This window comes from Danio aesculapii, chromosome 9 (assembly GCF_903798145.1).
Source record: "Danio aesculapii chromosome 9, fDanAes4.1, whole genome shotgun sequence".
NCBI lineage: Eukaryota > Metazoa > Chordata > Actinopteri > Cypriniformes > Danionidae > Danio > Danio aesculapii.
This window is the reverse complement of record NC_079443.1, coordinates 19146679-19174510: the sequence shown is the minus strand read 5'-3', so window position 1 is coordinate 19174510 and position 27832 is coordinate 19146679. Positions and strand designations below refer to the sequence as shown.

The 27832-nt window shown below is 35.6% G+C and overlaps 2 protein-coding genes across 3 annotated transcripts; both read left to right on the top strand.

The window, feature by feature from the left end:
• The first annotated feature begins 8325 nt into the window (after window positions 1-8325).
• Window positions 8326-16774, top strand: hao2 (hydroxyacid oxidase 2 (long chain)). The gene is made up of 8 exons (XM_056465152.1): window positions 8326-8427; window positions 9348-9500; window positions 9990-10141; window positions 10440-10723; window positions 13843-14064; window positions 14304-14462; window positions 15988-16057; window positions 16151-16774. Exons 2-8 carry the CDS (start codon window positions 9370-9372, stop codon window positions 16204-16206), a joined length of 1074 nt encoding a protein of 357 aa, XP_056321127.1. The 5' UTR covers window positions 8326-8427; window positions 9348-9369; the 3' UTR covers window positions 16207-16774.
• Window positions 16775-17335: 561 nt separating this feature from the next.
• Window positions 17336-27452, top strand: si:rp71-68n21.9 (kelch-like protein 9). 2 transcript variants are annotated; one of them, XM_056465151.1, is made up of 7 exons: window positions 17336-17698; window positions 18871-19135; window positions 19292-19424; window positions 20665-20861; window positions 20953-21799; window positions 23062-23175; window positions 26748-27452. In XM_056465151.1, exons 1-7 carry the CDS (start codon window positions 17694-17696, stop codon window positions 27239-27241), a joined length of 2055 nt encoding a protein of 684 aa, XP_056321126.1. In that variant the 5' UTR covers window positions 17336-17693; the 3' UTR covers window positions 27242-27452. The 2 variants fall into 2 exon arrangements, with proteins under 2 accessions (XP_056321126.1, XP_056321125.1); XM_056465150.1 differs by having other exon boundaries at window positions 18865-19135.
• The last annotated feature ends 380 nt before the right edge of the window (window positions 27453-27832 follow it).

The following is a 27832-nucleotide window of genomic DNA, read 5'->3' as shown; positions in this document are numbered from 1 at the left end:
ACAATTGCCTTACAGCAAGAAGGTCACTGGTTCGAGCCCCAGCTTGGTCAGTTGGCATTTCTGTGTGTAGTTTGCATGTTCTCCCCGTGTTTGCGTGGGTTTCCTTCAGGTGCTCCGGTTTTAGTCCAAAAACATGCGCTATAGATGAATTGGATAAACTAAATTGACTGTACTGTATGTGCGTGTTGCATGCAAGAGTGTATGGGTTCTTCCCGGTGTTGGGTTGCAGATGAAAGGGCATCTACTGAGTAAAAGATATGCTGGATAAGTTGGCGGTTTAAAAGAAAATGAATGAATTTGTTAATGAAAACACAGTCATTATTTCATGTTACCTCATTAAACATTACCTAATGTTAACAAGTTTGAGTTTGGATTTTAATAATACATTGGTAAATGTTGAACTGTGATTAATAAATGCTGTACAAGTTTTGTTCATTATTAGTTTATGTTATTATATTAAACAGCTGTTTTTGTTGGAGCACAGTTCTAGTCCAAAAATGCATAAAATTGTAGCTACAATTTATTTGCAGTGAAGATCATGCAGGCGCATAAATACATTTTAAAATGATGATACACCAAAAGTATGTATTTAACATGTATTAAACATGTACTTTAAAAAAAACTGCAACATAAAAATTACACATAAGAATTCACATTTACTTAATTATGATTGTAACAGAAATGTTACTACACTGTAAAAAAAATTATATGATCAATTAGTCTTAACACAGCATATGTTTTTAGTTAATTATAACTTACTAAACTAAGTTAATCATGTTTTAACTCAATTTTATTAGTTACACAAGCTGTTTCAAGTCAGTTTAGCATAATATAAGTTCAATGGACTTATAAGGTTAATTTGATTCAGCTTAAAAAATTTAAGGCAACCAGGATTTTTTACAGTGTAGTAATTCCTGTCAATAAATGATTGATTTTTACGCAGATACAGATAAAAATGCAGGGTTTCACACAATTCATTCATGTTGCCCCAACCCGAATAGATAAAGTTAAATTCACTAATTTAAGTGGATTGAACATAAAACAATTAAGTTGTCCCAGACAAATCTTAAGAATTGTGTTGTTTCAGCTCATTTTAGTTGTTTGAACAAGCAAAATCCTTTTCTTTTCAGTGTAAACTTTGAAAAATATGTCATTTATAACCTGAAACTGTGAGATACTGCCATAGAAGTAAAAACTGAATTCTGAGGTTAATAAGTCAGTAACTTTTTGTTTAATACTTATTATTTCTTTCCTTCTTTTATTCTGTTTTGGAAACAAGCTTTCATTAAAAAAAAGCACCTGACCATTTGACCTCTCTCTCTCTCATACATCCACAAACACAGTCATACGTTCAATAATGGGGTGAAGATCCATGTGTGATGAACTCAAAGTGTGTTTGACAGACAGAGGGTGGTGTTTTTGATCTGCAGGCTGTATTTGTGATGGGGCAGTGGGCGCTGTTTTGGTTCACAAAGATGTGGAACGAAAGCAGGGCGAAGAAGGAAAAAAACATAAGCCCCGTAAACCAAAACCCAACCACTAGACCTAGAGAGAGATGGAAAAGCTAGATTGAGCGAAAGCGAGAACTGAGGTAAAGACAAAAGCTTGTGACCAGGGCAGGAAAACTCTCTGCTCAATCTAACACATATGTTTGTGGGCGAACGGTGTTTTAGCCCAAGGGCACAGACAGAAGAAGCAGCAGCAGCAGCATGTGAAAAAGCTTTTCCACCCAGACCTCAGTTCACATTTAAGAGCGAGGGAGAAAAAAAAAGGAGAAGGGGTTCAACTGAGATGACTGTTTGAACAGGGTTGAGAAACTGAGAAGAAAAAGAGATGTAAAGATATGATTGGCATCAGAGCCATCTGTGGATTAACACAATTAACACCTAAAAAAAAAAAGCAGGTATGCTATCTCAAGAACACATTCAAAGGGGTCAAGCTGCTCTCCAAACTCTCACAACATCCCCAAGTAAAAACAGGCACACACCCACTGAACTTTACATTTACCGAGTATGGAATAAAGAGCTAATAAAGTATAGAGGGAGAATCAGATTTAGCTTTAGCACAAGCGTGGCGTGAATAGCGATAACTGGAGTTTTGTTTCATTCACGGTGAGTTCAGACACTGATACTTTCCTCTAACATGGGGGTTTCAACCTCTACAGTCCTTCAGGGAGCAGTTGCATAAAGAGCTTGGTTTTGTTGGTAACAGATCTTCACTCTTATTGGAGTCAATGGTTTTATGAAGAGTTTTCAATATAAATGGAAGCTTTTCAATACACAAAAGGTTCTTTGTTGGCATGTACAGCTTAGGATTTTCAGATTTTACACTTTTTAAATATAAATGTTTTACAGAATGACACTGCAGAAAATCAAGCATAGTTACTAATTTATTCATTAATTTTTCCTTCAGCTTAGTCAGCTTAGTTTATCAGGGGTCACCACAGCGGAATGAACTGCCAACTTTTTCAGCATATGTTTTACACAGCGGATACCCTTCCAGCTGCAACCCAGTACTGGGAAACACCCACACACTCTCATTCACACACATACACTACGGCCAATTTAGTTTATTCAATTCCCCATGTTTTTGGACTGTGGGTGAAACTGGAGTACCCGGTGGAAACCCACACCAACATGGTGAAAACATGCAAACTCCACACAGAAATGCCAACTGACCCAGCTGACTGTCTTGCTGTGGGGCGACAGTACTAACCACTGAGCCACCGTGTTGCCTAGTTACTGATTAGACAAAACAAAAAAAGTCACATTTTCCTTTGGTATTGGGTTTTAAAATACTGGTAGTGTTTTTATTCTGCATCCCTGCATTAAACTGATCTAGCAAAGACATTTATAATAATAGTTTTATATTTTATGTTATTTATGTGTTTTCCATCACAGGTATAAATCACATTTAAAAATAAATTTAAATGGAAAACTTTTTTCAAGTAGATATTTTAAGTTTCCTTTTAAATGTAACAATGTTTGTTTATTTATTAAGTTTTATCTCTTTTTTTCCTTTTAATCAAATCCTTAAGCACACTCTTAAAATCCCCTTCAAAAGTTAAGCTTTATGATCTTAAAATAAACTTTTATCAGAGTTTCATGAACAACCTTTATCATCTATTGGTTCTTTCAATAATGCAAAAGCTTCTTTAGCCCAAGAAGCTTCTCTAGATTGTTATGTAAATGTGTTTCCTCTTTTGTATCTTTCATTGTGTTTAAGCACTGTTAATTAAAACCATAATTGTACAACTGAAAGTGTTTTTTAAAATCCACCATTGGGAAGAGTGTATTACAAAAACTTAATAACCATTAACCTTTGAACAGTACTGTATCTCTGCAGTACCTTAACAACACAACTGGACCCATGAATGAATGAATGAGAGAGTGAGTGAACGAATGAATGAATGAAATATTGAATGAACCCACATGCCTTCACTCAGTACAGCTGTTGTTTTTTTTTTTTTTTTTCATTTTTAACCCATTTAAACATATATTTGTTATGTTTATCTTAATTGCAAATAAAAAATTGCAACAAAATAATTTTAAATACAATTTTAAAAATGTAATGTAACTATCACAACAGCTGAAATTATCCATTGACCAAAACTTTATTTTGGAGACTCTTATCTCCAAAGTCGCTTATACTAATCAACACAAGAAATTTGTGATCAGATCCAACAGTATAGCAAATATTCGAAGACTAGATTCTACAAAATACTGCAAAATTGAACCAAAGGAACACAGAACACACACAGGAGCACTGGTGACATGCCTGTGACCCTCACTCTAAGAACACAATTGAAACAAAAAGTTGTTTCTGGCCCCCTTTTCACTCCTGTACAATGTGAGGTCCAGGCTAGTGCTGACTGTAGAGCTTAGTGACTGCGTGTGAATGAGTCGCTGTTGTACAGTCCTACCTGAACACATGTGGCAGGAAAACACAGACCTCGGGAGCAAATCAGGATATTCAGTGACAAGGTAAGACATACAGCAACAACACACACATGACTATGTCCAAAAGCTAAAAGGTTCATAATTTGTAAACATTGGATAGTACACTTTTGGTACTAATATGTACCTGTTAAAAAGGTGTGCCTTTTAGCTCGTGTATCCTAGCGTGCCCACTGACTTCAGGCTAGGTTCTGGAAGAAAAAGCTTTTAAAAGTTTAAAAGTAACTAATAAAGACAGAAATTGTGCGAGCTCTCATGTGGTTAAGGCAATTGTTTTGTTCAACTGTTCAACTTACCCTCTAATAAACCTTGTTTAATGACGAAATGTGTATAAACTACATTACCCATAATGCTGCATAGAAAGTTCCATCAATCAGAGAGTTGACGTGACAAAGCTAATCAAGACAGACCTTTAGCCCCGCCCACTCACATGATGTAATCAATGGTCGATCTCTTTCGTTATGCTCTCTAAATATTTTTGTATATGCATATTTGACGTATTTTTTCTTTATGTACAGCCAGCACTGGTTTTTTTTTTAATATATAGATTTATATTTCTCCGTGTTTTTTTTTGATTGTTTAATTTTTAATTTCATAATTATGTAATTCGCACCATTTCATAAGATTGTAGTTCTTTTTATCAAATCCATTACGTTTTACCTTAATGTCCTTTTGTCTGATTTTCACGCATTTAGTTTTAAATCAAAGTTTAATGTTTGTAATGTTGTGATTCACTTCTAGTAAAATTATTAACAGAACTTCCAGTAACAGAACTGCTGCTAAAAAAAGTTACTTTATAGATGTTCCTAAAAAGACAAGCACATTTAAGACAATATCTTACTTCTAGCAAGCTTTTCAATATCCAGTTTTATATATGCATTCTTCTAAAAACCTGTATGTTTGGTAAATGTACCTAATACGAGAGCTTATAAACAGCCTCTCTGGGACTGCCCCTCTAAACACTACGCCGTGGGATTAAAAATCTCAATCAGTAGATACATTTCAGACAACTTTTCTACAGATTACATTTTATGTAGACATTTCTTGGACATAATCAGTTTTATAAGCTGCTAATTTTGTTTATCATCGGTTATTCGGAAAGACTTGGTAGGTGCTACTGAATTATTTATTGTAAACAATGGTTCTGTATGTTTTATCAATGTTCAAAATGTTCTTTAAAATGTCTTAACTTGCTTACTTTCGCCACCTAGTGGTCTTTTTTCAGTTTCGAATAATTACAACAACAACATATAACTGCACTAAAAAAATAAGTGAGCTAATGTTGTGAAATGCTTCTTTCTAGACGGTGTCCATTTTACACATGCAGAGATGGAGCGCCATAAAAGAATGAACTTATTGGGCTCTAGCAGGTAAGTGACTAGCAGTTTGCTAATCCAACAACATAAGACAACTTATTGAGCACATCGGCCGGAAACACCTAATCAACATGCTGATGCCACAATCAAAGGCTAGTTCATGTGTGAACTAACTGTGGTTGATGGTTGCAGAGTTAAAGAGTCAAATAGGTCAGAGAAACATGTAGTGTGACTGTAGCCAAATGCATTCTGGTTGAAATAAGAGATTTTGCTGCTTTATTAGTTGATTTTCTTTTATATAATGTGAATTATTTCCAGTGATGAAAGTCTGTCTTGTGTACAATTAAATGAATGGATAAAGAAAGGGTGCTTTAGGATGTTCTTTCAAACAGCATTTTAATAACATGTTTGTTTATTTGTTTAGTGGAGACATAAGAAAGTGTCAGTCTGCATCTGTTATTCTATAATGGGAACTGTTTTGTTGACTCAAGGGTTTGTTATCTTTAGGCCCCTGTCAGTAACACTTGCAGTGTCGAATGCAACACTCACAGAGTTCAAGTACACTTAATGTTTTTCTTATTTGGCTGATAAACTTGGTAGTATTGAACATTCAACTTTTTTAGCAGAGAAATAAAGCATTATTGTCTTCCTTCATTCTTATTTTTAGTAAACATTTTAATTTTTACTTGAACTTTTAAGAGATTAATACATTTCTGTGCTAATATAATTTACCAGATTTGGAAAATGATTTACTCATCAAGGCTGAATGTATTTGATAAAACATAAAAAATATATGTTGTAAAATGTATGTTAAAGTACACTTTTTATTGCTACAATATTTTATATTATTGTCTTGAAACAGTTGTGCTGATTAAAAAGTTTGTGGATTGTTCTTTCATGAACAAAATGTAAAAGATCTGTGTATTATGTTGACAAAAAAAACTCAGTGGCCTATCTAAGTGTACTTTCAATAAGGGTATTTACATTTAAGGTGTAATTTTTTTAAATGTACCTTGGTGGTTTAGACCAGTCATTGACAATAAATTTAAATAAAAAACTATATAGATAGTTGAACTGCCAGAAAGTGGTAGCAAGTCCTATTAATTAATAACAGATTCATTTAAAAGAAAGTAACTCTGGCTCTATATTACTGTCTGAATAAGTACTTCATTTAAATCTGAATATACTTAATGACCATAAAAAAAGTATGTTATGTGCTTTATATAAATATGGTCTATGAATAAACTTTGGATGTGGTACATTTGCTATGTTGATATTGCCATGTGGCTTGCCAGCATCAGTTATTTTTTTTACTACAATTTATAAATCCTCTTCTGTGGCCTCATGGCATGGAAGCATATCAGTAGCTAAATTAATTTTGAAATATAGTAATGCATTTTTTTCACTATTAAAATTTGCATTGTACATATGTGCAAACTTTGGTGAAAAATGAAAATGTATTTATATTATTTACATTTGCCACTTCCAACCACTAAGTTCAGTTCCATGCTGCTTAGTATGGCCTTTACGAATTATATTTTAAAAATACATTTGAAATCATATGACATGGCACAAATATTATTTAATGGCTGAATCTGCTTGCATTTCTCAGTTTATTTCTTTGGAAAATCAGGTTCTCACTCTTTTAAAGGGATAGGGATAAACCCAAAGGGATAGAGCCAAAAATGAAAATTTAAATGCTGACTGGCTGCACTGACCACAGACCATAACTGCACGTACACTTGTGTCACCACTGATCTCTATGTGTGATCCAACAACATGTTTGGGTAACTAACTAGTGAGATTAAACAAACAAAATTCTCATTTACTCAGCCTTGACTTGTTCCAAAACTAGTTTGAGGTTTTTTTTAATTTTTTTTTTTTAATATGTTAGACAAAAAAGATATTTGAAAAATAAATTGGAAACCTGTAACTATTGATAATCATACAATAGAAAGAAATATACTATGGAAGTCAATGGTTACAGGCTTCCAACATTCTACAATATATCTTATATATCATTCTTCAATTATAGGTTCTTAAATATCTTAAATATTTTTTCTTCTGGAGAAAGTCTAATTTGTTTTATTTCAGCTAGAATAAAAGCAGTTTTCAATTTTTTTAAAATCCATTTTAAGGTCAAAATTATTAGCCCCTTTAAGTTATATTTTGATAATCTTTGACAGTCTAGAGAGCAAACCATCGATATATATATATATATATATATATATATATATATATATATATATATATATATATATATATATATCAATGGTTTGCTCTCTAGATATATATATATATATATACAGTTGAAGTCAAAATTATTAGCCCCCGTTTATTTTTTATATATATTATAGATTGTGTTAAACAGAACAAATGAAACTCAAACATGTTTGAAAGTCAAGGATGAGTAAATGCTGACAGAATTTTGTTTTTAGCTATAACTTCAATGTTTTACCTCACTAGTTAGTTACCCAAAGCATGTTGTTGGATCACACATAGAGAAAAGTGTCAACACATGTGTACGTGCAGTTATAGTCTGTGGTCAGTGCAGTCAGTCAGCACATTTCCAGACATTGCAAACACACTAAGCACCAGTCCCCACTTGCTAGGTTATATAGCTTTCGTTTTAGTTACACACCAGTAGCCTGAAATTAGTTAAGAGACAATTGAATTATTTAATAGCAAAGTTTATTTGTGTTACAGTTTGTGTTACAGATGAGTAAACATTGGGTTGCTTCAGTGCTTTTAAAACAGTCCTGGACTGAGTCCATAGGTCAAGAGTTTCTGATGACTACAAGAACAGATCTGGTGTTGTGCTTTAATTATTAACTTAGTGGTAGTACATTAGAGATCTAAAGGGTTTATTAACAAATTGAGGATATTTCAAACAAGCATTAGAGTGAAATTACATTATAATTCACTCCGATATTGCACTAGGTAATCATATTTTCACAGTAAGGTAATTCAGTGTCTTATACTGGCCACAGACCTCAGACTGGAGTTCAAAAGTTAATTCCAACCCACTTGTGATTCCATCCTCTTGCTACAGCCTTTTATGTTAGTCAGTGTTTTGACTGCCAAAGATAGTTGGCTGAAAACACCAGAGCAGTCCACTGTGCTGTGACCTAAATTTGTCTAAATCACCAGAAAAGGTAAAACCGGCCTTTCGTTTGTGATTTCCAAGTAGAACTTATAAAAATGATGCTATTTAAAATAACAATGTAATGCAAACATGAAAAGTCAGACGCTTAAACCTTAATATTCTGTTGAATGAATGGTTTCAAATCTGTAATATTGTGCGTTAAAATGTTTCTGTAATGGTTTTTAAATGCAGTTTTTGTATCGCTTTATTTTGATAGTCCTCTTTCGACATTCCGTTGCCTATACGTAACTACATAACTTGAAGTCTTTAGAGCATTAGTTGTCTGTCTGCTTATTATCTGCTAACGCTTTATTTTGATTCCACTGACTATAGTAGAAGTAAATTTGCACTACACTTGTATTAACCTTAACCCCAACCTAACCTCACACTATTAATACTCAAATTAGAGTTAGTTGATAAAAGTCATGTGTAAAAGGAACTAACTAAATAATGCATGTTTGCAAAAGTATTTTTAATCCACAAGTGTAAAAATATATTTAAAAATATAGAGAAAATATTTTTGTATTTATATATATATATATATATATATATATATATATATATATATATATATATATATATATATATATATATATATATATATATATATATATATATATATATATATATTATAAAAATTGATCTTGATAAAGTAGGGTAAAGGTTTAAGTTTTTTTTTTTTGCTTAGTTTTTATTTTATTTTTTGACAAAAGTCACGAGAATATCTAAAGGGGACTAATAAAATAAATCCTAAGTGCTGCACTTTTTAAATATATTTTTCATAATATCAAAAATAAAGGAAATATTTTGTATTAATTTATCTGTAATTTATTTAAGGTTGTTTGTTTGTTTGTTTGTTTGTTTGTTTGTTTGTTTTATTAAATCAGTTGTATACTGCATAATTAATTTCTCTATGGTGTGTGTTTGTAGAGAAGAAGGTGTCTGTGCAGAAATGACTATGGTATGTCTGGATGATTTTGAGGAATATGCCAAGCAGCACCTCTCAAAGTCTACATGGGACTATTATGAAGCTGGAGCTGATGAATGTTGCACTCGAGACGACAACTTGCAGGCTTATAAAAGGTACCACACCACTGTAAATGCATCTGAAACAGCATAAACACCAACAAAAAAAACAATGTTTCTCAAACTGTATACTTGTGCACTATTTTATGCATTTTTAATATAAAATAGTGCAAGCAGAGTGAGCACACTGAAAAGTCTAGAAAAAAAAGCGCATTAAATACCTGGAAGATTACACAATTATTTAACTAAGGAAAGTGTGGAATGTCAGACATTTCATGAACTAAATTCTTGCAGCTTAGATTATAAAGTGTGCAAAATGGACTGAGTTGCTGTCTTGTGATTTAATTATTAGAGATTTAACAAGCAGTTAAACTGGCGTATGTAATAAAGTGACCACATACTGTATGTATCACAAATGCCCAAAACTTGCTTGTTTTTCTTCTTTTCATGGTTTGAAACAAGTGTAAACGTGACTGGTAAAACTATAAATCAGGTAGTTTTACAATCCTTAAAATGTCTAATCTATTCTTATTCCACCTTTTTTAGGATTCGCTTGAGGCCACGGATCTTGCGTGACGTTTCGATCAATGACACTCGGACCTCTGTGCTGGGAAGGGAAATAAGCTTTCCTGTTGGAATTGCACCCACAGCTTTCCACTGCCTGGCCTGGCATGAGGGAGAACTGGCCACTGCCAGAGGTAAGAGCAGGACTCAAGCCATTTAGCGGCATTAGTTCATGTGTTCTGCAGCACTTCATCCAATAGATGGAAACTTGTTTGAAAACTTCCAGTCCAATCCTGAAGGGCCAGATTTTTCCAGCTCAAACACACTTGGAGATATGTAATCTGTCTGCAGGCCTCAATATGCTGCTTTTAATTAGGATTAGAGCTCAATTTTGCAGGACAGTGGCCCTCTGGGAACAAGATTTGACATCCTTGATTTAAGTTTACTACTTTGCATCTTATTTCTCCATTTTGCTCTTCTTCCGATTCCCAGCCACTGAGGCATTGAACACCTGTTATATAGCCAGCACTTACGCCACATGTTCAGTGGAGGAGATTGCAGCAGCAGCACCCAACGGCTACCGCTGGTTCCAGCTGTACTTGTACCGGGACAGAAAGCTTTCGGAGCAGATTGTACACAGAGTGGAGGCTCTTGGCTATAAAGCTCTGGTGCTTACAGTGGACGTGCCTTACACTGGCAAACGTCGCAATGACATACGCAACCAGTTCAAGCTCCCGCCACACCTGAAGGTCAAGAACTTTGAAGGGATGTTCCAGGTAAAGCAATTTTTGATTTTTGAGCTTGAAGGTGCCCTAGAATGCATTCATACATTATATTTGTATACATTATATACTGTACATACTGTAGACGGTTTGGTAATTGCAGAACCAGAAATGGTTTAGAACCTAGGTTTAGAACCTAGAAATTCTCCCTAAAGTGAAAAGCTCAGTTTTTACCTAAGTTGGAATGGTTGTGAATATTATTTGGCTCATGTCTCTGATGCTCACACAGCGTGATGTACGAAATTTGAACAAACTTAGTAGACGCCTCTTCAAATCATTTCAACTGAAGTGGAGAAGAAGTTCATGTTAGAAGTGAGTGAGTTATCTTTAAGCAATTAAGTCTCCTCTAATACTGCTCCTGAATTAAGTGTTGTGAATAAAATATGGAATAAATTAATAACCACTGTAATTGTAAAAAAACACTGGCAGAAATTTATATACATGGTATATTTCACAATATACACATTATCAGACCTCTTTGGGGTCATGTTGAATAAATTTATAATCTATCTTTTGCATCCTGACGAGCTGTAAACAGATAAGGTTACATACTCCATGGCTATGCATGGCTGTCTGCTTTGCTTCATACCGTTCCCTAAAGTCCACTTGAACTGGAAGCTGCTACCACTTTTTTGGTATTGTGATGCATTTACTAGAGAAATGGGACATTAAATGAGAAAACAGTGGACGTGGCTTGTTTTTTCCTACTGAGAGCTGATTGGATGTAGTAAAGTAGGCAGTTTATTCAGAAAGACCAGAAAAGGGTTAAGGAGAGTTATTACAACCTAACAGACACCACCTCGTCAACATTTTATTTGTTGTCATTGCGCTGTCAAAAGGTAAAATAAGTAAAAAATATTATAATTGTTGTAATCTCAAAAGGAAATGTTGTGGCCAATCAAATGCTGCTGGTGCGTACATATCAATGATCCCATATGGATTATCACAGTTGGTGTTTTGTTCCGATTGGCCTGTTTTTCACCAGAATTTTACAATCACAGGATGTACATGAGAAAAGGGAAATAAAGATGTTTGAGAGTGTGTTTATAACTACCATGTACTTAAGTCTACTATAGTCAACTATGCATAGATACTGTATATCCAGGTTTACATTATATGGCACCAGTGGTGTAGTCGGGGCTATACGCACGTATACTTAGTATGCTTGCTTTTTTCCACGAGCTGTTTGGGTATTACCACTTCTTAGGATCAATAATTGCGTATACCCTCGGTATACTCACTTGTTTTTCTGACTAAACTTCCCTAATTTATGTGTATTCACGTCCCCATTAACTGTATACAGTATACCAAATGTTTTTTTTTTTTAACTCGCTTCGTAATTTGTTGCAATTGGTGCATTTTTGTTTAACTTGCGCCATTCCCTGCCCCCTGACGACTGCAGCAGCTGTAAGAAAATTTTGTGAGTTTTTCGAAGACCACAAGTCAACTCAATGGCGATGTCTCGCTGAAACGCTCAGGTAAATTTAGAAAATAGCATGGGCATTGCTTTAGCCCTCCAATATTTCTATTCAGCCACCCCAAAAGTTTTGCGATTTGGCTCATGAACTGTACACTACTACAAGGTCGCATCAGTCCCCTTTAATTTTGATATGAAAACTGATAGCTAACATAGTTAAACATAAATCATTACATAGGATTAGACTATTAGCATCTCCCTTTAAAACGAACAAATTTGTTTACATCTTCTTAAATGGATAGTTCTCCCAAAAAATGAAAATTTTTCATCATTTACTCAACCTTTACTTGTTCCAAACCGGTTTGTCTTTTTTCCTTCTGTTGAACACAAAAGAAGAAATTTTGAAGAAAGCTGGAAACCTGTAATCATTGACAACATTGACATAGTATTTGTTTTTCCTTTCGTGGAAGCTAATAGTTCCAGGTAACTGAAGTAAAAAAAAAAAAAAAAAAAAAAAAATATATATATATATATATATATATATAGATAGATAGATAGATAGATAGATAGATAGATATATATATATATATATATATATATATATATATATAGATATATAGATATATAGATATAGATATATAGATATAGAGCTAATGAATCAAAGAAACATTGACTTTCGTCGTTTCTTTGCCTACTTTCATTTAAAATTTGGGTCGGGTGTAATAGTACACCACCTTTTTTAGGACTACACCACTGTATGGCACCTTTAACTTTATTATGAAAAGGTTTTAAAATTGGTCCAACAAAGGAGATTTAAGAGAGGACAGTTTTTTGGACTGTTAATAGTTTTTGCTGTTTTAAGATATTTATGAAACATTTATAGAGCTTAATGACTGTTATTATCAGTGTTGGGGAAAGTATCTTTAGAAAGTAATGCATTACAATATTAAGTTACTCTCCAAAAAAGTAACTAGTTGCATTACTCAGTTAATTCTTATGGTAAGTAATGCATTACGTTACTTTTGCGTTACTTTTGCGTTACTTTTTATTACCTATCTGAGGCTTGATCTCCTTCAGAATCTGTTTTTTTTTCTCTTTTTTTAAATAGAGGAGCTCTGCAATTAACAACACACTGTATAACCTTCATTTACCTTTAAAAACACATAAAAAAATATTTTAGGATAATGTTTTCTGAGAACTTCGTGACCCCAGCACTATACATGCCATATATACAGATTACTGAAAGTTTAAAGCAATGTGTTTGCTGCTTTAGCACTATTCGTCTTAAGTAAAATCACTGGCCTTTGAGACAATCCCCTTTTCCTTTTCTTCGATGCATTTAAAACAATGAACGCATTTTCTTATTGACTGCGTGATTCATTGTGACTACTTTAATTTTAATTCAGCAATTTATTTTTTAAAAGCTAATTAATTAAACAAAAAAGTAACTCAAATATTATTACTTATTCTTTAAAAGTAATGCGTTACTTTACTCGTTACTTAAAACAATATTATTTTGTAACTCGCGTTACTTGTAATGCGTTACCCCAACATTTATTATATTTGCATAGTATAATCAGACTTTTGATATATGACAGTTTATGATATAAAATTATTATACAATAATTACTACTTTTATTTAACTGAAAAATTACGATGATATTTATACTCATTATATTTTGACTCATTTCTACAGGAGCAAACAGAAGGCCAGGAGGAATACGGGATCCCAGCTAATACTCTGGACCCGTCGATCAGCTGGAAGGATGTTTGCTGGCTGCAGTCTCTGACACGGCTGCCTATGATCATCAAGGGCATCCTCACTAAAGAGGACGCAGAGTTGGCTGTGGAGCATGGCGTCCAGGGCATAATTGTGTCTAATCATGGAGGCCGACAACTGGATGGAGGGCCTGCAACGGTAAGGGACTCCATGACCTGTGTTTGGTTCCATTAACATTCAAGGACTTTACTGAGAGCCCAGTCGTGAGTCTTTCTCATATGGGTTTGTCAATCCAGTAAGTAATCAAAATGTGTGTGATTCAAGTACAGGACTAGCAGCTGTAGTTTGCTGCTGTGTGAAAGTGTCTATCAGTGTGTCTGCATATGTTTAGATATAACTCCCACTATCCAGACATCTTGACCTTCCATGTCACACAGATAGATTGTCTGCCTGAGATAGTGGACACAGTGCAGGGCCGGGTCGAGGTCTACATGGATGGAGGGATCCGTACAGGGAATGACGTACTGAAGGCCATAGCCTTGGGAGCCAGATGTGTGTTTATTGGCAGACCGGCAATCTGGGGCCTCGCTTACAAGGTAACTGTGGAAATCAGTGGTCTGGAAATGTGCATCAGTCTGTTTATTAAAGGGCTAGTTTACCCAAAAATTTAAAAAACTTCCACATCATCACAAACCTGTAAGACTTTTGTTACATCTTCAGGACACAAAAGAAACACCTTTCTGTTCTGTCGCTGAAGCTCCTATCATTGAAATAGTTTAAGCTTCAAAATGTCCCGAAAAATGGCAATGCAATTCAATTTTATGAACCAATGTTAATGGTTTGGAGATTCAAAAATCAAGTCTTTGTTGACTAAACATCTACAATTCCATGTAGAAATCAGCTGATGAAATAAGATTTATTTTTCAATAAGGAGTGATTAAAGCCACTAGATTCACACTATTTTTTTATATTCATTTTCTGAAGATTCTGAATTGTTTTTGTGTGTGAACATACCCTTAAATTTGTTATTAATATACACTCGCTGGCCACTTTATTAGGTACATCTAATGCAAATTTCTAAGCCAATCACATGACAGCAACTCATTGCATTTAGGCATGTAGACATGGTCAAGACGATCTGCTGCAGTCCAAAGTGAGCATCAGAATGGGGAACAAAGGTGATTTAAGTGACTTTGAATGAGGCATGGTTGTTGGTGCCAGACAGGCTGGTCAGAGTATTTCAGAAACTGCTGATTTACTGGCATTTTCATACACAATCATCTCTAGGATTTACAGAGAATGGTCAAAAAAGAGAACATAGTTCTGTGGGCGCAAATGATGCCAGAGGTCAGAGGAGAATGGCCAGACTACTTTGAGCTAGTAGAAAGGCAACAGTAACTCAAATAACCACTCGTTACAACCGAGGAATGAAGAAGAGCATCTCTGAACACACAACACATCCAGCCTTGAGGCAGATGGGCAGCAACAGAAGACCACACCGGGTGCTACACCTGTCAGCTAAGAACAGGAAACTGAGGCTACAATACCCACAGGCTCACCAAAATTGGACAATAGAAGATTGGAAAAACGTTGCCTGGTCTGATGAGTCTCGATTTCTGCTGCAACATTTGGATGGTAGGGTCAGAATTTGCAGCTAACAAATATGTATCTTGTTGCCACGTATCTATGCCACGAAGGATTAAACAGTTTTGAAGGCAAAAGGGGTCCAACCCAAAACTAGTAAGGTGTACCTAATAAAGTGGCTGGTAAGTGTATTGTCAGTCATGACCCGGGACCGCAACATTTTATTTCATAATAGCCAAAAATAATCATAATTATCTATATTTTATATGATTAAAGATCATATTCCGTGAAGACATTTTGTAAAGTTCCTACTCGAAATTATATATTAAAAAACTAACTTTAATTAGTAAAATTTAAAGGCATTTTATTTTAAAACCCTCAGATTCCAGATTTTAAGTAAAAATTGATTTATAAATATGATATTTATAAATCTCAATATAAAAAATGTACACCTTATGACTGGTTTTATGGTCTAGAGTCACAAATATGTGACATTTGGTGCAGATTAAATGTTGATATGCAATATATTCTGTTCAGGGGGAGGATGGAGTGAAAGAGATCTTAAATATTCTACACGATGAGTTTCGCTTATCCATGGTGTTGGCAGGTCAGTCTGCTGGATAATATGCATTGAACAACTTAAATAAATGGGGTCACATTTTGACTCAGTCTGACCCTGAATTGCATCTCATTCTTCTAGGCTGCAGAAATGTTGCTGAGATCAACAGGAACCTCATTCAGTTCTCCAGACTTTGAGCAGCAAAATGGACAATAATAATTTCTACTTTACCACTGCAAAGATCCACTTATTGATACTAAATGTACACGAGAAACCTCTGTTGCTTTTAGTCGCAAGAATAACATATCTACAATTGTTCACAGTGTATTGATGGTTTTATTACTTGTTTTTCAGTAAGCATCAAGAACAGACCTCCGTAAACCCCACACTATTTTTATTGAGAGAATCAAGAGTGGATTATACTTATACCTCCACTCATTACAGATTGCTTCAAATTGATTTCACAATAGTAGATATCAAAATAGAATTAGTATCAGGTACAATTTAATTTATAATTATGAGTAAATCACTTCTATTTCAACTATAAAGCAGCCATACGTAAAAGTTTGATAAATGCATATGCAAAAAGAAAAGCTTCTGAATATAAATCAGTGATCGTCCTTGAGAAATACTGAACATTCAGTTAATATTTGGTTGAAATATCAAGTGTGGCAAAACTAAACAACATGAAATTCTCTAACTGACTGTGTGTTAATTCAATATTTCCAGTTATATTATTTACTTTACAATAAATACTACACTCTTTCTATTGTCTTCATTTTGAATGAGGTTAGCTAGAAAAAAATGAGCACAGGATACAGATTTAACACTGGTGCAGCAGCTTTTAAACGGCTATGCGAGTGCATGTTGGTTGTTTCACATTAGGATGTTTGTTTGACACACTTTTACAGTCACTATACAGTAAACTGCAAATGCAGCACATAAAAGAAATGCAAACCCGGTATAAGGCTTCCTCTTTTCACACAAACTCTGGGTTCACCTCATGAGTATCAAACACAACATCAGAGTGCAGATGCAGACGAGGGAAAAGCAAAGGCTTGAACTAAAGCCTATTATAAGTAACATGTCAAAAGGAGGAAGAATGAACGTTTTGAAACAACATGCAAGGGTGTGTGTCTCAGAGAGAGAAGTGACACAGGAAGTCAATGAGGTTGTGGTAAACAGACTCTATACCCAGTTGTGTCGACTGAGTGTGATCACATCGTGATGCTTAGAGCTATAATGAGAAGACACTTTTGAAACCCCCAGATAAAGCGCCAGGTCTTGGTAAGCTCCTTGGTAAGCTCCTCTTGTATGTATTCCCTGAGTTTTCCCCTCACTTTATATTAATGTGTTGATTTGGAGAATCTTAAGTTATTTAATAATAGAGCGATGTTATTTATTTGTATAAACATAGTATTTCAGTATGTTTTTCTGTCAGTTATCTTTGTGATCTGAAGTAAAGAGACTCCCTTGCTCACATAGACTTGAGGCTGTCAGTCTAAGCGACATCTTTTTGTTCGTTGCACATATGGCAGTGCTAACTTCCCCTTTCTGACCTTGTTGTTGCTGAAAATTTTCTTGTCGCTCCAAATATCGCTCATGCAGATATGGCGAAACACTTAAACATTTGTTCTCATTTTTCTGTCAGAAATCAATCGGCAAAGAAGTAGATACCAAAGACATGGGGTAAGTCTTTTTTTCTCTGAAGTGCAGATGTATTCATAGTAAATTGTAAGAAACAAATGTGTACTTTTTCAGTCAATGTTTTTTTTTGCTGTTGGTTTTTTACTGTTTATTGCATCCCTTAAAATAGATCTCAGAATATCTGTTTTGTTTCTTAAATAGATTCTAGAAAATGCATGCTTTTTTTGTGATATGCTTTCATGTCGCACAGGAAACTGAAATCTTATTAGAGTTCAAAGAAAATATGTAACAATGCAATTAATTAGTGGAAGCTACTTGGTAAGTAATGGATAAAAAAAATTCAGCTAATTATTTCAGTTAAAAATGAGATGCCTTTTTTATGACTGCGTCAAATTAAATGTACAAAAGTGGTTTTATATATGTAGAAAGCTTAATTAAGAGTAATTCAAATTTATTATTGTAAATGACTACTTTTCTCTTGTTGACAGATTGGTAAAGCTTAGTGGTTTGATAAAGTATAGTGACAAATTATTAAAATTATCAGTAGTTTGTAATTTGGAGCTGCACTGTGATCCTTAAATAGACACTTAAGGTCCAGCGTTCTTCAGCCTACAGCACCTAGACTGCAGCTCTGCACAAGAAGTTTGGCCGTGTCCAACTGCCTGGTTTCTCTCAAGGTTTTTTCCCTCTTTCATCACTTGGTGAAGTTTGTTCCTCTCCACTGCCTTGCTTGGTTTGGGACTTGTGGAGCTGCGCATTGATGGATTTTCTCTTCAGTGTTTGGACTTTCAGCAGTGAAAATTAAACCACACTGAACTGAACTAAACTGAACTTCAACTCTGAAATCTGGACTGACACCGTTTCAATTTACTAGAACTTCTGGGTTAAGCTGCTTTGACACAATCAACATTGTAAAAGCGCTATAGTAAACATGAGCTGAATTGAAAAACTTAAAAACTCATCAGAGAAATCTCAGTCTAAATATGACTAAGCAGATTTTTTACACTGAATGACATTTTAGTAAGTGTCTTTGGTAAATCACGGTAAAAATGATGACAGCCACTTTCCAATGTTCAGGGGGAAAAAGATTTAAAAGGCGCGTTGTAATGTACTAAAGGGAAAATCAGCATTTAACAATAATAGTTGGCTTTGAGGCCACATTTAAGAGCTTTCTTATGATCAAATTTCTAATAAAGTTTTTATTTCAGAAACAGTGGTGAGGAAGGAAAGCTGCATCGCAGGCTTTCAAGAATAGGAAGCAGATCGCAGAGAGAGCCACCACGACCCCCTCCTCAAACAGACAAGCCCCCAGCAGCTGTTCCTCCAAGACCTGCTGAAGCCAGTCCAAAACCTCCAGAACCTGCACCAAAACCAGTTGTAATCCCTCCAAAACCTACAGTGGCCCAAAAGCCTGTTGCCCCTCCAAAGCCACAAATACAAGTGTTCAACAGCACAGAACATGGCGCCGACATACTCAAAGTAAGTCAAAGGCAATTAGTCATAGTGAAATAGCCTCAAACTAAAATAGCCTCAAACTAAATTGGTTTGGTAGGATGTTTAAAAATGTTCAGAAGAAAACAGGATGGTGTATTGTTTAAGCAGTGTATTTTACTTCACTCTTCTTTCGTTGTTAAGGGGTTGGATCATTTTCGTGGTGATGAGACTCTTTGTGATGTGACTCTGGTTCCTGGTGACAGCAGTGAAACTTTCCCTGTTCACAGAGTCATCATGGCTTCAGCCAGTGACTACTTCAAGGCCATGTTCACAGGTGAATCTCATTAAATAAAACTGGATGAATGAATAGGTTGAATGGAAGGTGGTGTTGGGTTGAAGAGGTGGTTGAATGGGTGGGTTGTATGAAGATTTGGATGGATAGATGTGTAGATGGTGATGGATGAATGAGCGAATGGGTCGAATTGTAAGGTCAGATGGGTGTATGTGAAAATGGGTGATTGGATGTTTGGGGTTTGTTGAAGGTGTTTTTGGGGATCTGGGTCGATGGAATGTGTAGATGTGGATGGGTGAGTGCGTGGTTTGGGGTTGCAGGATTGTGTTGAAGAACAGAAGATGTAGAGATTTGGGTTTGATGAATGGGTAGGTTGGTAGGATTGGACGGATAAGAGTGTTTGTGATTCAGGGTAAGTTCTTGTGGCCTCAGGTCCATATGGGTCAGTTCTTGGGGTTGAATGATAAATGGTTGGGTAAGTGTGTAGAATGAGGTGAGGCTGGGTGAATGAGTGGATCAGGTGGATGAATGTAAGTAAGTTAATAATACATACTCTAACTCCCAGGGCCGTTTATATTGAAGTTTATGTTTAGCCGCACCATGTTGGTGTTTCATAACATCTATTTTTTTTACGAGGTGGGTTGTGGGACCAGAACATACACACATACACTACGGACAATTTAGCTTACCCAATTCACCTATAGCGCATGTCTTTGGACTTGTGGAGGAAACTGAGCACCCGGAAGAAACCCACATGAAAACTTGGAGAACATGCAAACTCCACACAGAAATGCCAACTGACCCAGCCGGGGTTCAAACCAATGGCCTTCTTGCTGTGAGGTGACAGCGCTACCCCCTGTGCCACCCCAAGTTTAATAATAAACGTATTAATAATTAAACAATTATTCCAATTTAACTGAAGGTGTTTGTCTAAATGTTAATATTTGTAATAATTGTCTAATCCAGGGGTGTCAAACTCCACGTTTGGAGAACTTACAAGTTCCTGGAGACCCACTTTAAACTTAATAAAACACACTTGATCAAACTAATTGAGTCCTTTAGGCTGGTTTAAAACCTACAGATATGTGTGTTGGAGCAGGGTTGGAACTAAAGCCTGCAGAGTTTTGACACCGCTGGTCTAAACATTTCTGTGTAGTTGTTGTGCATTCCAATTTATTATTGTTTACGGAGGAAAACCAATTCCTATATTCAATCTCTGTACTTCTCATTAACCCACATTAATGTCATAATTCCTCATTTCTCTCTCACTTTGGTGTGGCAGGAGGCATGAGAGAGCAAGAGCTAAAGGAGATTAAGCTCCACGGTGTGAGCACAGTCGGCCTAAAGAACATCATCGTGTTCATCTACACATCTCAACTGAGCCTGAGTCTTAGCACCCTTCAGGACACGCTAGAGGCGGCGAGCTTCCTCCAGGTGCTTCCCGTTCTCAACTTCTGCAACCAGCTACTCAGCAGTGAGGTACACACTCTTAAGAAGTGGCATTCATTCTTTCATTGCTTTAATTATTCATATGAGCTCTTTAATGGTGGCATGTTTTTCTGCATGGCAGATCACTATAGAAAACTGTGTGGAAGTGGAGCGCATAGCCAAAGATCTTCTTCTGGAAGATGTCCAAAAACACATCCACACATTTGTGTGTGAGAACTTCTCGATGCTGATGCAGAGCGGCCGCCTCCTGCAGTTGTCCGAGGCAAGTATGACCTTCGCCCTCTCCAGCAACTCTCTGAGGGGTCTCTCTGAGATGGAGCTGTACCGCATCGCCCGAGCATGGCTGTCCCACAAACCCAACGAGCGGCGTTCTGCTGCCTACTCCCTGATGCGCCACATCCGCTTCCCTCTGATGTCCCCTGCTGAGCTCCTCCAGATCTCACAGGAGGACCACACTGAAGAAGGAGCTGCAAGCAGGAGAAAGGAAGAAGGGGAGGCCTTCATGCGATCGGACACGGCTTGTGTCAACCTTCTCCTGGAGGCCAGTAACTATCAAATGCTTCCCTTCCTCCAGCCGGCACTCCAGACAGAACGGACAAAGATTCGATCTGATTGCACACATCTGGTGGTCCTGGGTGGAGTAATGAGGCAGCAACTGGTGGTCAGCAAAGAGCTCAAACTTTATGATAAAGATGACGGAGGCTCCTGGAGGGCCCTGCAGCCTATGGAGGTGCCCCGTTACCAGCATGGAGTGGCTCTTCTTGGAGGATTTCTTTACATTGTGGGAGGTCAGAGCACTTACGACACCAAGGGCAAGACAGCTGTGGACAGTGCGTACAGGTATGATCCTCGCTTTGACCGCTGGTTGCAGGTGGCCTCTCTGAATGAGAAGAGAACGTTCTTTCATCTCAGTGCTCTAAAGGGGAAGCTCTATGCAGTCGGAGGGAGAAATGCCACGGGGGAGATTGGTAAGGATGTGTTTTAACAGTTACACTGTACAAATTACACCCCAATATAAAAATTCTGACTTCGATTACTCTCCCAAAGTAACTAAAGTAAGGTGTTTGTTCACTTTCGGAACACAAGTGAGGATATTTTTAAGCAGATTTCTGCCACATTAAAAGTCTGTTCAAACAAAACTGACACCACTTTCATAAGGAGATCAAAAATTAAACCCATTTGAATGAAGCACTTGAATTCAAATATTCTGAAGAGACATTGTCACTTTATATAGTAATCAGATTTAATTAAGGCTTTGGTTTACTTGATGGGATAGTTCACCCCAAATTTTTGTCTTTATTTACTCATGATCTACTTGTTCCAAACCTGTTTATGTCTTGTGTTGAACACAAAGCCAGTTATCTTGGAAAATGTTTAAATATGGACCTCCATAGAACAATTTCCCTTCTACAAATGTCTCTTCAAAAATATAAATTAATAATAGTTATTTTTTTTATTCTGTGTAATATTTTAAAGTGTCAGAATTTCAAGTCTCAATTGAGAGACCTTATTAGCTTTTATTAAAAAATTCTTGATTTGTGTTCCAAAATTGAACAAATTCCCCATGGGACTGACATAATAGTGAGTTCATGAGGACAGACGTTTTATCTTTGTGTAAAGTTACTCATTAAACTGCTGTGAAAAACAAAAAACTCATTAAAGGAAAGAAAATAAAAAACATATGGAAGTCTAAGAGATTATATACAGTGCTCAGCATAATTAAGTACACCCCATTTTGAAACTGAATATATTTCTCCATTTCTCAGTGAATAGAGGCAATTTATTTTGGTCCATTTAAACAAATCAGATTTATTAAACAGTTATATTTATTAAAATAATATTTTAGTCACAGAATATAATTAGAAATTGAAAGATAATACAATTAAATTCAAGCAAAACATAAAAAAATTACAACCTACTAAATTTTTACATATTTTTTGTTTCTTTTGATTTTCCTCTTTATATATATATATATATATATATATATATATATATATATATATATATATATATATATATATATATATATATATATATAAAATATTTTTCCATAACATATACATTTGGTTGTACTAGGTTTTGGACCGTTATCGTAAGTTATTTATTAATTTGAAAGATAGATTTGTAAGGGGTGTACTTATATATGCTGAGTACTGTATCTCCTTTCTGAAACAAACAATAAATAACAAGACAATAACAACAAACAAGAAATAAACTCTTTGTCGTTCAGATTCAGTGGAGTGCTACAACTTGAACAAGAACGAGTGGACTTTAGTTGCCCCGATGAGTGAACCGCACTATGGACATGCTGGCACAGTTCATGGAGGTCTGATGTATGTGTCAGGTGAGTATTCTTTCTGAGAACAATGTTCTCAGAAAAAAAGGGAAATCAGTTTGATGTTAGTGTGTGTAGTTGTGCACTAATCTGCTAACATCTGCCCTACGTAATAACAAAAAGATTTTGTAAACTAATAAAATGTGGCTCACAAATGTGATTTTAATCCACCACAGTCCTCTGCATGAGACTAATGAATCCACTGCACAAGCATTCTTTTATTACACACACAAAAAAGGGAAATCACTTTGTGGTGGTCTCTAAGCAACTTCGCTACCCTCACCTAATGGTGAAGTTTCTGGAACAAGAATCGAAACTAAAATGAAGCAGATATCCAGGAAACAGAGCTGTATCGAGCTGAACTGGGTCACTCTTTTGAGGTTAGGTCAGTCTATAAAGGCCACAGCAGGCTGCTTGTGAATCTTTGCGAATGTTCCTGCTTGATGAATCACAGAGTATTTAAACATGATCAAATAAAGTAAACTTAAAGAGAAAAAAGGAACATGAGGCAATGGAAAGTTGAAAATAAATGGCACTTTGGAAACTTTTACGTTATTTTTACCAGAACAAATATAAAAAGGGGATGCAAAAGTGTCAAAGAAGATGCCGTTTTAATGCTTTAATTGAAAAAAAAACAGGTCATGCATGAAAAAAACATTACATTGCAAAAACCTGTGAAAATATAAAAAACTTAATTATAAATAATTGTGTATTTTTAGATTAATCGCTAATCGTAAAACTAGAACTATTAAGACTGAAATTTTACATCATTCTCTTAAAATACCATCACAACTGTCATTTCCAGCACAAAATACTATTACACACACGGATGTGATGACATGTCAGAAATTAATTGATGTGAATTTTCAGACCTCGTCTGTGTTCCAAGTTTGAAACAATAAAGATATCAAAATGATAATAATCCATTTAAACATTTAAAAGGAAAAACACATGTTGTTATCTTACAAATGCGTTCGGTGTAGTTGGTGGCTTCTGCACTTCATATTGTTTTCCATTGTCTCTTTTTGCATTGAAAGATTAGCAAAGCCTCAGGCATCTGCACACAGATCCTCAAAAATTCACCCAAACATTTTAATTCTGTTATTAATTATTCACCCGTTATGTCGTTGAAATCCCCTTTGTTTTGAGATGAACAAACCCCTGATTACTTAAGCACATCTTAATACCAGTTGTAAACAAATTGCCAGTTGCATATAACATAGCCATCATGTTAAGAATCGGTTTTATAAACTGCTTTCATCAACTAGTTTTTACAGTCATGGAATATTCAATCAGTATTAATCAACTACACTGTAAACAAAATCTAACTTGAAAAAAGCTGAGATTACTTATTTGTTTGTTTTTGTTGGTTTAGCAAAAATCTGTAAAAATGTCTGTACAACTATATTTAACACGTTTAATTAACCTAAATCAACGTTTTCTTCATTAAGTTAAAAAGATTAGCTTTGTGGGTAAAACTTTGCAAGTTCACCCAAAAAAAGCTTCTGCCAACTTATAAAGGTTTGAGTATTTCTAACCCTAACAACAAAGACAAAATAATAGTAACACCAAAAATAACATTTATACATTCATTCATTTTCTTTTCAGCTTAGTCCCTTTATTAATCTGGGGTCGCCACAACGTAATGAACCGCCAACTTATCCAGCATATGTTTTACGCAGCGGATGCCCTTCCAGTTGCAACCCATCACTGGAAAACATCCATACACACTCATTTACTGTGGACAATCTTTGGACTTGTGGGGGAAACCGGAGCACCCGGAGGAAAACCTATGCAAACATGGGGAAAACATGCAAACTCCACTCAGAAATGCTAACTTACCCAGTCGGGGCTCGAACCAGAAATACTGCTGCAGAAATACTTTTAATGTGAATTTCCTTCTCGCATTCACCTACTTTGCTCTATAAAAGGAAACACTTAGCACATGTGGACTGTTAATTTGTATTTAACTGTTATTTATATATATATATATATAATACAAATAAATATTATATATACAGTTGAAAATAGAATTATTAGCCCCCGTTTATTTTTTGTCCCAATTTCAGTTTAACGGAGAGAAGATTTGATCAACATATTTCTAAACATAATAGTTTTAATAATAATAGTTTTAATTTCTAATAACGGATTTATTTGATCTTTGCCATGATGACAGTAAATAATATTTGACTAGCTATTTTTCAAGACACTTCTATACAGCTTAAAGTGACATTTAAAGGCTTAACTAGGTTAATTAGGTTAACTAGGCAGGTTAGGGTAATTAGGCAAGGTATTCTATAACGATGGTTTGTTCTGTAGACAGTCGAAAACAAATATAACTTAAAGGGCTAATAATTTTGACCTTAAAATGGTTTTTAAAATATTAAAAACTGATTTTAATCTATCCGAAACAAGACAAATAAGACTTTCTCCAGAAGAAAAAATATTATCAGACATACTGTGAAAATCCCCCTGCTCTGTTAAACATCATCTGAAAAATATTTTAAAAAGAAAAAAAAACTCTAAGGGGGTTAATAATTCTTACTTTAACTATATATATATATAGAAGTTTTTTCCAAATAATTCATTGAACTATGTTTGTTCTGATAATGTATTATTTCTTATTACTAATTTCCAAGAGAGTTTTTGTTCACTCAACTTCAGACATTTTAGGTCAGTGCAACTGATGTTTTCAAAAGTTGAGCAAACAAAAAAAACAAACAAATGGAAATAAGGATTGTGTTGTTGTTTTTTTTGTTCACTCAACTTCCGACATTCCAGTTCTGCAGACAAAAAATGTTCAGTTGGCACAACTTAAAAAGTTTTGTTACAGAGTAGTTCACCTCCCCAGAAAACTAATAATCTTATGTTAACCCAACTGAATGTTTTTTGTAATACTGATAAATAATTTCTGTCAGTGCAGCTGATTTTTTCAAAAGTTGAGTGAACAAGAAAAAGTGAAAGGAAATAAGGATTATGTTTTTGTTGTTGTTGTTGTTGTTGTTGTTGTTGTACTGGCTTAAAATGTTTTACTGTGTTGTCAACTACTTTTTGAAGAGTTGCCTAAGCAATTCATGCCTACCAGCCACCCTTAGATACTATCTAAGAAACTAGTTAACTCGAGTTAACTAGAACTTAGATTTGTCATCGTGCAGTTTGTTTTAAAAGTCACTAAATCTAATGACAAATCACTAAAATGGCAACGCTAACCACAAAAGTAACAATAACAACGCAGAGCAACAGGGTTTTCCCTTTAATAATATATATTTTGATATAAGTTGATGAATGATAAACACTGGCAGCCAATCAGGATCCATTCTGCATTTAAAGAGCAAGTTATTTAAAGTGGCAGATGAATGCACTTAATATAAGGATTATCTGCTTTTGTGATTCAGTTAATATGAAGTTATGAATGTTTGGTGTGAACTGACCTAAGCAGACGTCCTTTGCTTAAGCCTCCAAACCACATCCTCTCTGCTGGCTTGTGTTTGTTTCTGCAAAAATACACAAGCAAAAAAAGAAACTAAAAGAATATTCATTTGTTCATCCTAACTGAGTTGTATCACCCTTTGTACCATCAGGCGGGATCACAAGAGACGCTTTCCAGAAGGAGCTGCTGTGTTATGACCCTGATAGAGACTTGTGGAGCAGGCGAGCAGACATGATGGAGCTCCGTGGTCTCCACTGCATGTGCACCGTGGGCGAGCGCCTCTACGTCATGGGTGGAAACCACTTCCGGGGTACGAATGACTATGATGATGTGCTCAGCTGTGAGTTTTACAGCCCTGACGCTGACCAGTGGACAATGGTGGCGCCGATGACCCGGGGTCAGAGCGATGTGGGGGTGGCCGTCTTCGAGGAGCGCATCTATGTGGTGGGCGGTTACTCCTGGAACAGCAGGTGCATGGTGGACATCGTGCAGTGTTATGACCCGGAGAAAGATGAGTGGGAGAAGGCCTTCAGTCTGCTGGAGCCTCTCGGAGGAATTCGGGCCTGCACAATGACTGTTCATTGTCCACAGGGTTCCGCAGATGAGACTGACATACAAGAGTGTCCTCTTTTAACATCCAAATGATTCCGATTTGCCCTTTATTCATAGGATACTCAATCAGCTTTCACATTTCTAGCGATGTGTGTTGTCAAAAACAGATTTGATGGATGAATTATTGTGCATGCCACTTTATTGAAGTCTGACCTGGAGCAAGTGTGCTGATATATTTGTAAATTTTGCTTTTTAATGCCTTTTGCTTTTTATACACTTTGCAAAAATAAACTTTTAAAATGAATTTGTGTTTGGTACCTTTTTATATACAATGACCGGCCACTTTATTAGGTACACCTTACTAGTACCGGGTTGGACCCAATTTTGCCTTCAGAGCTGCCTTAATCCTTTGTGGCGTAGATTCAACAAGGTACTGGAAATATTCCTCTGAGATTTTGGTCCAAATGACATGATAGCATCACACAGTTGCTGCAGATTTTTCAGCATTATCTATGATACGAGTCTTCCACCAAATCCCAAAGGTGCTCTATTGGTTTGAGATCTGGTGACTGTGGAGGCCATTTGAGTACAGTGAAATCATAGTCGTGTTCAAGAAACCAGTCTGAGATGATTTGTGCTTTATGACATGGCGCATTATCCTGCTGGAAGTAGCCATCAGAAGAT

Coding starts and splice junctions, on each gene's coding strand:
- si:rp71-68n21.9 (XM_056465150.1), top strand. Junction 19,425..20,664: donor CTTCAAGGCCATGTTCACAG/GTGAATCTCATT, acceptor TTGGTGTGGCAG/GAGGCATGAGAGAGCAAGAG. Junction 20,862..20,952: donor ACCAGCTACTCAGCAGTGAG/GTACACACTCTT, acceptor TCTGCATGGCAG/ATCACTATAGAAAACTGTGT.
- hao2 (XM_056465152.1), top strand. CDS start 9,370: ATGACTATGGTATGTCTGGATGATTTTGAGGAATATGCCAAGCAGCAC. Junction 10,724..13,842: donor ACTTTGAAGGGATGTTCCAG/GTAAAGCAATTT, acceptor TCATTTCTACAG/GAGCAAACAGAAGGCCAGGA. Junction 16,058..16,150: donor CTTATCCATGGTGTTGGCAG/GTCAGTCTGCTG, acceptor TCATTCTTCTAG/GCTGCAGAAATGTTGCTGAG.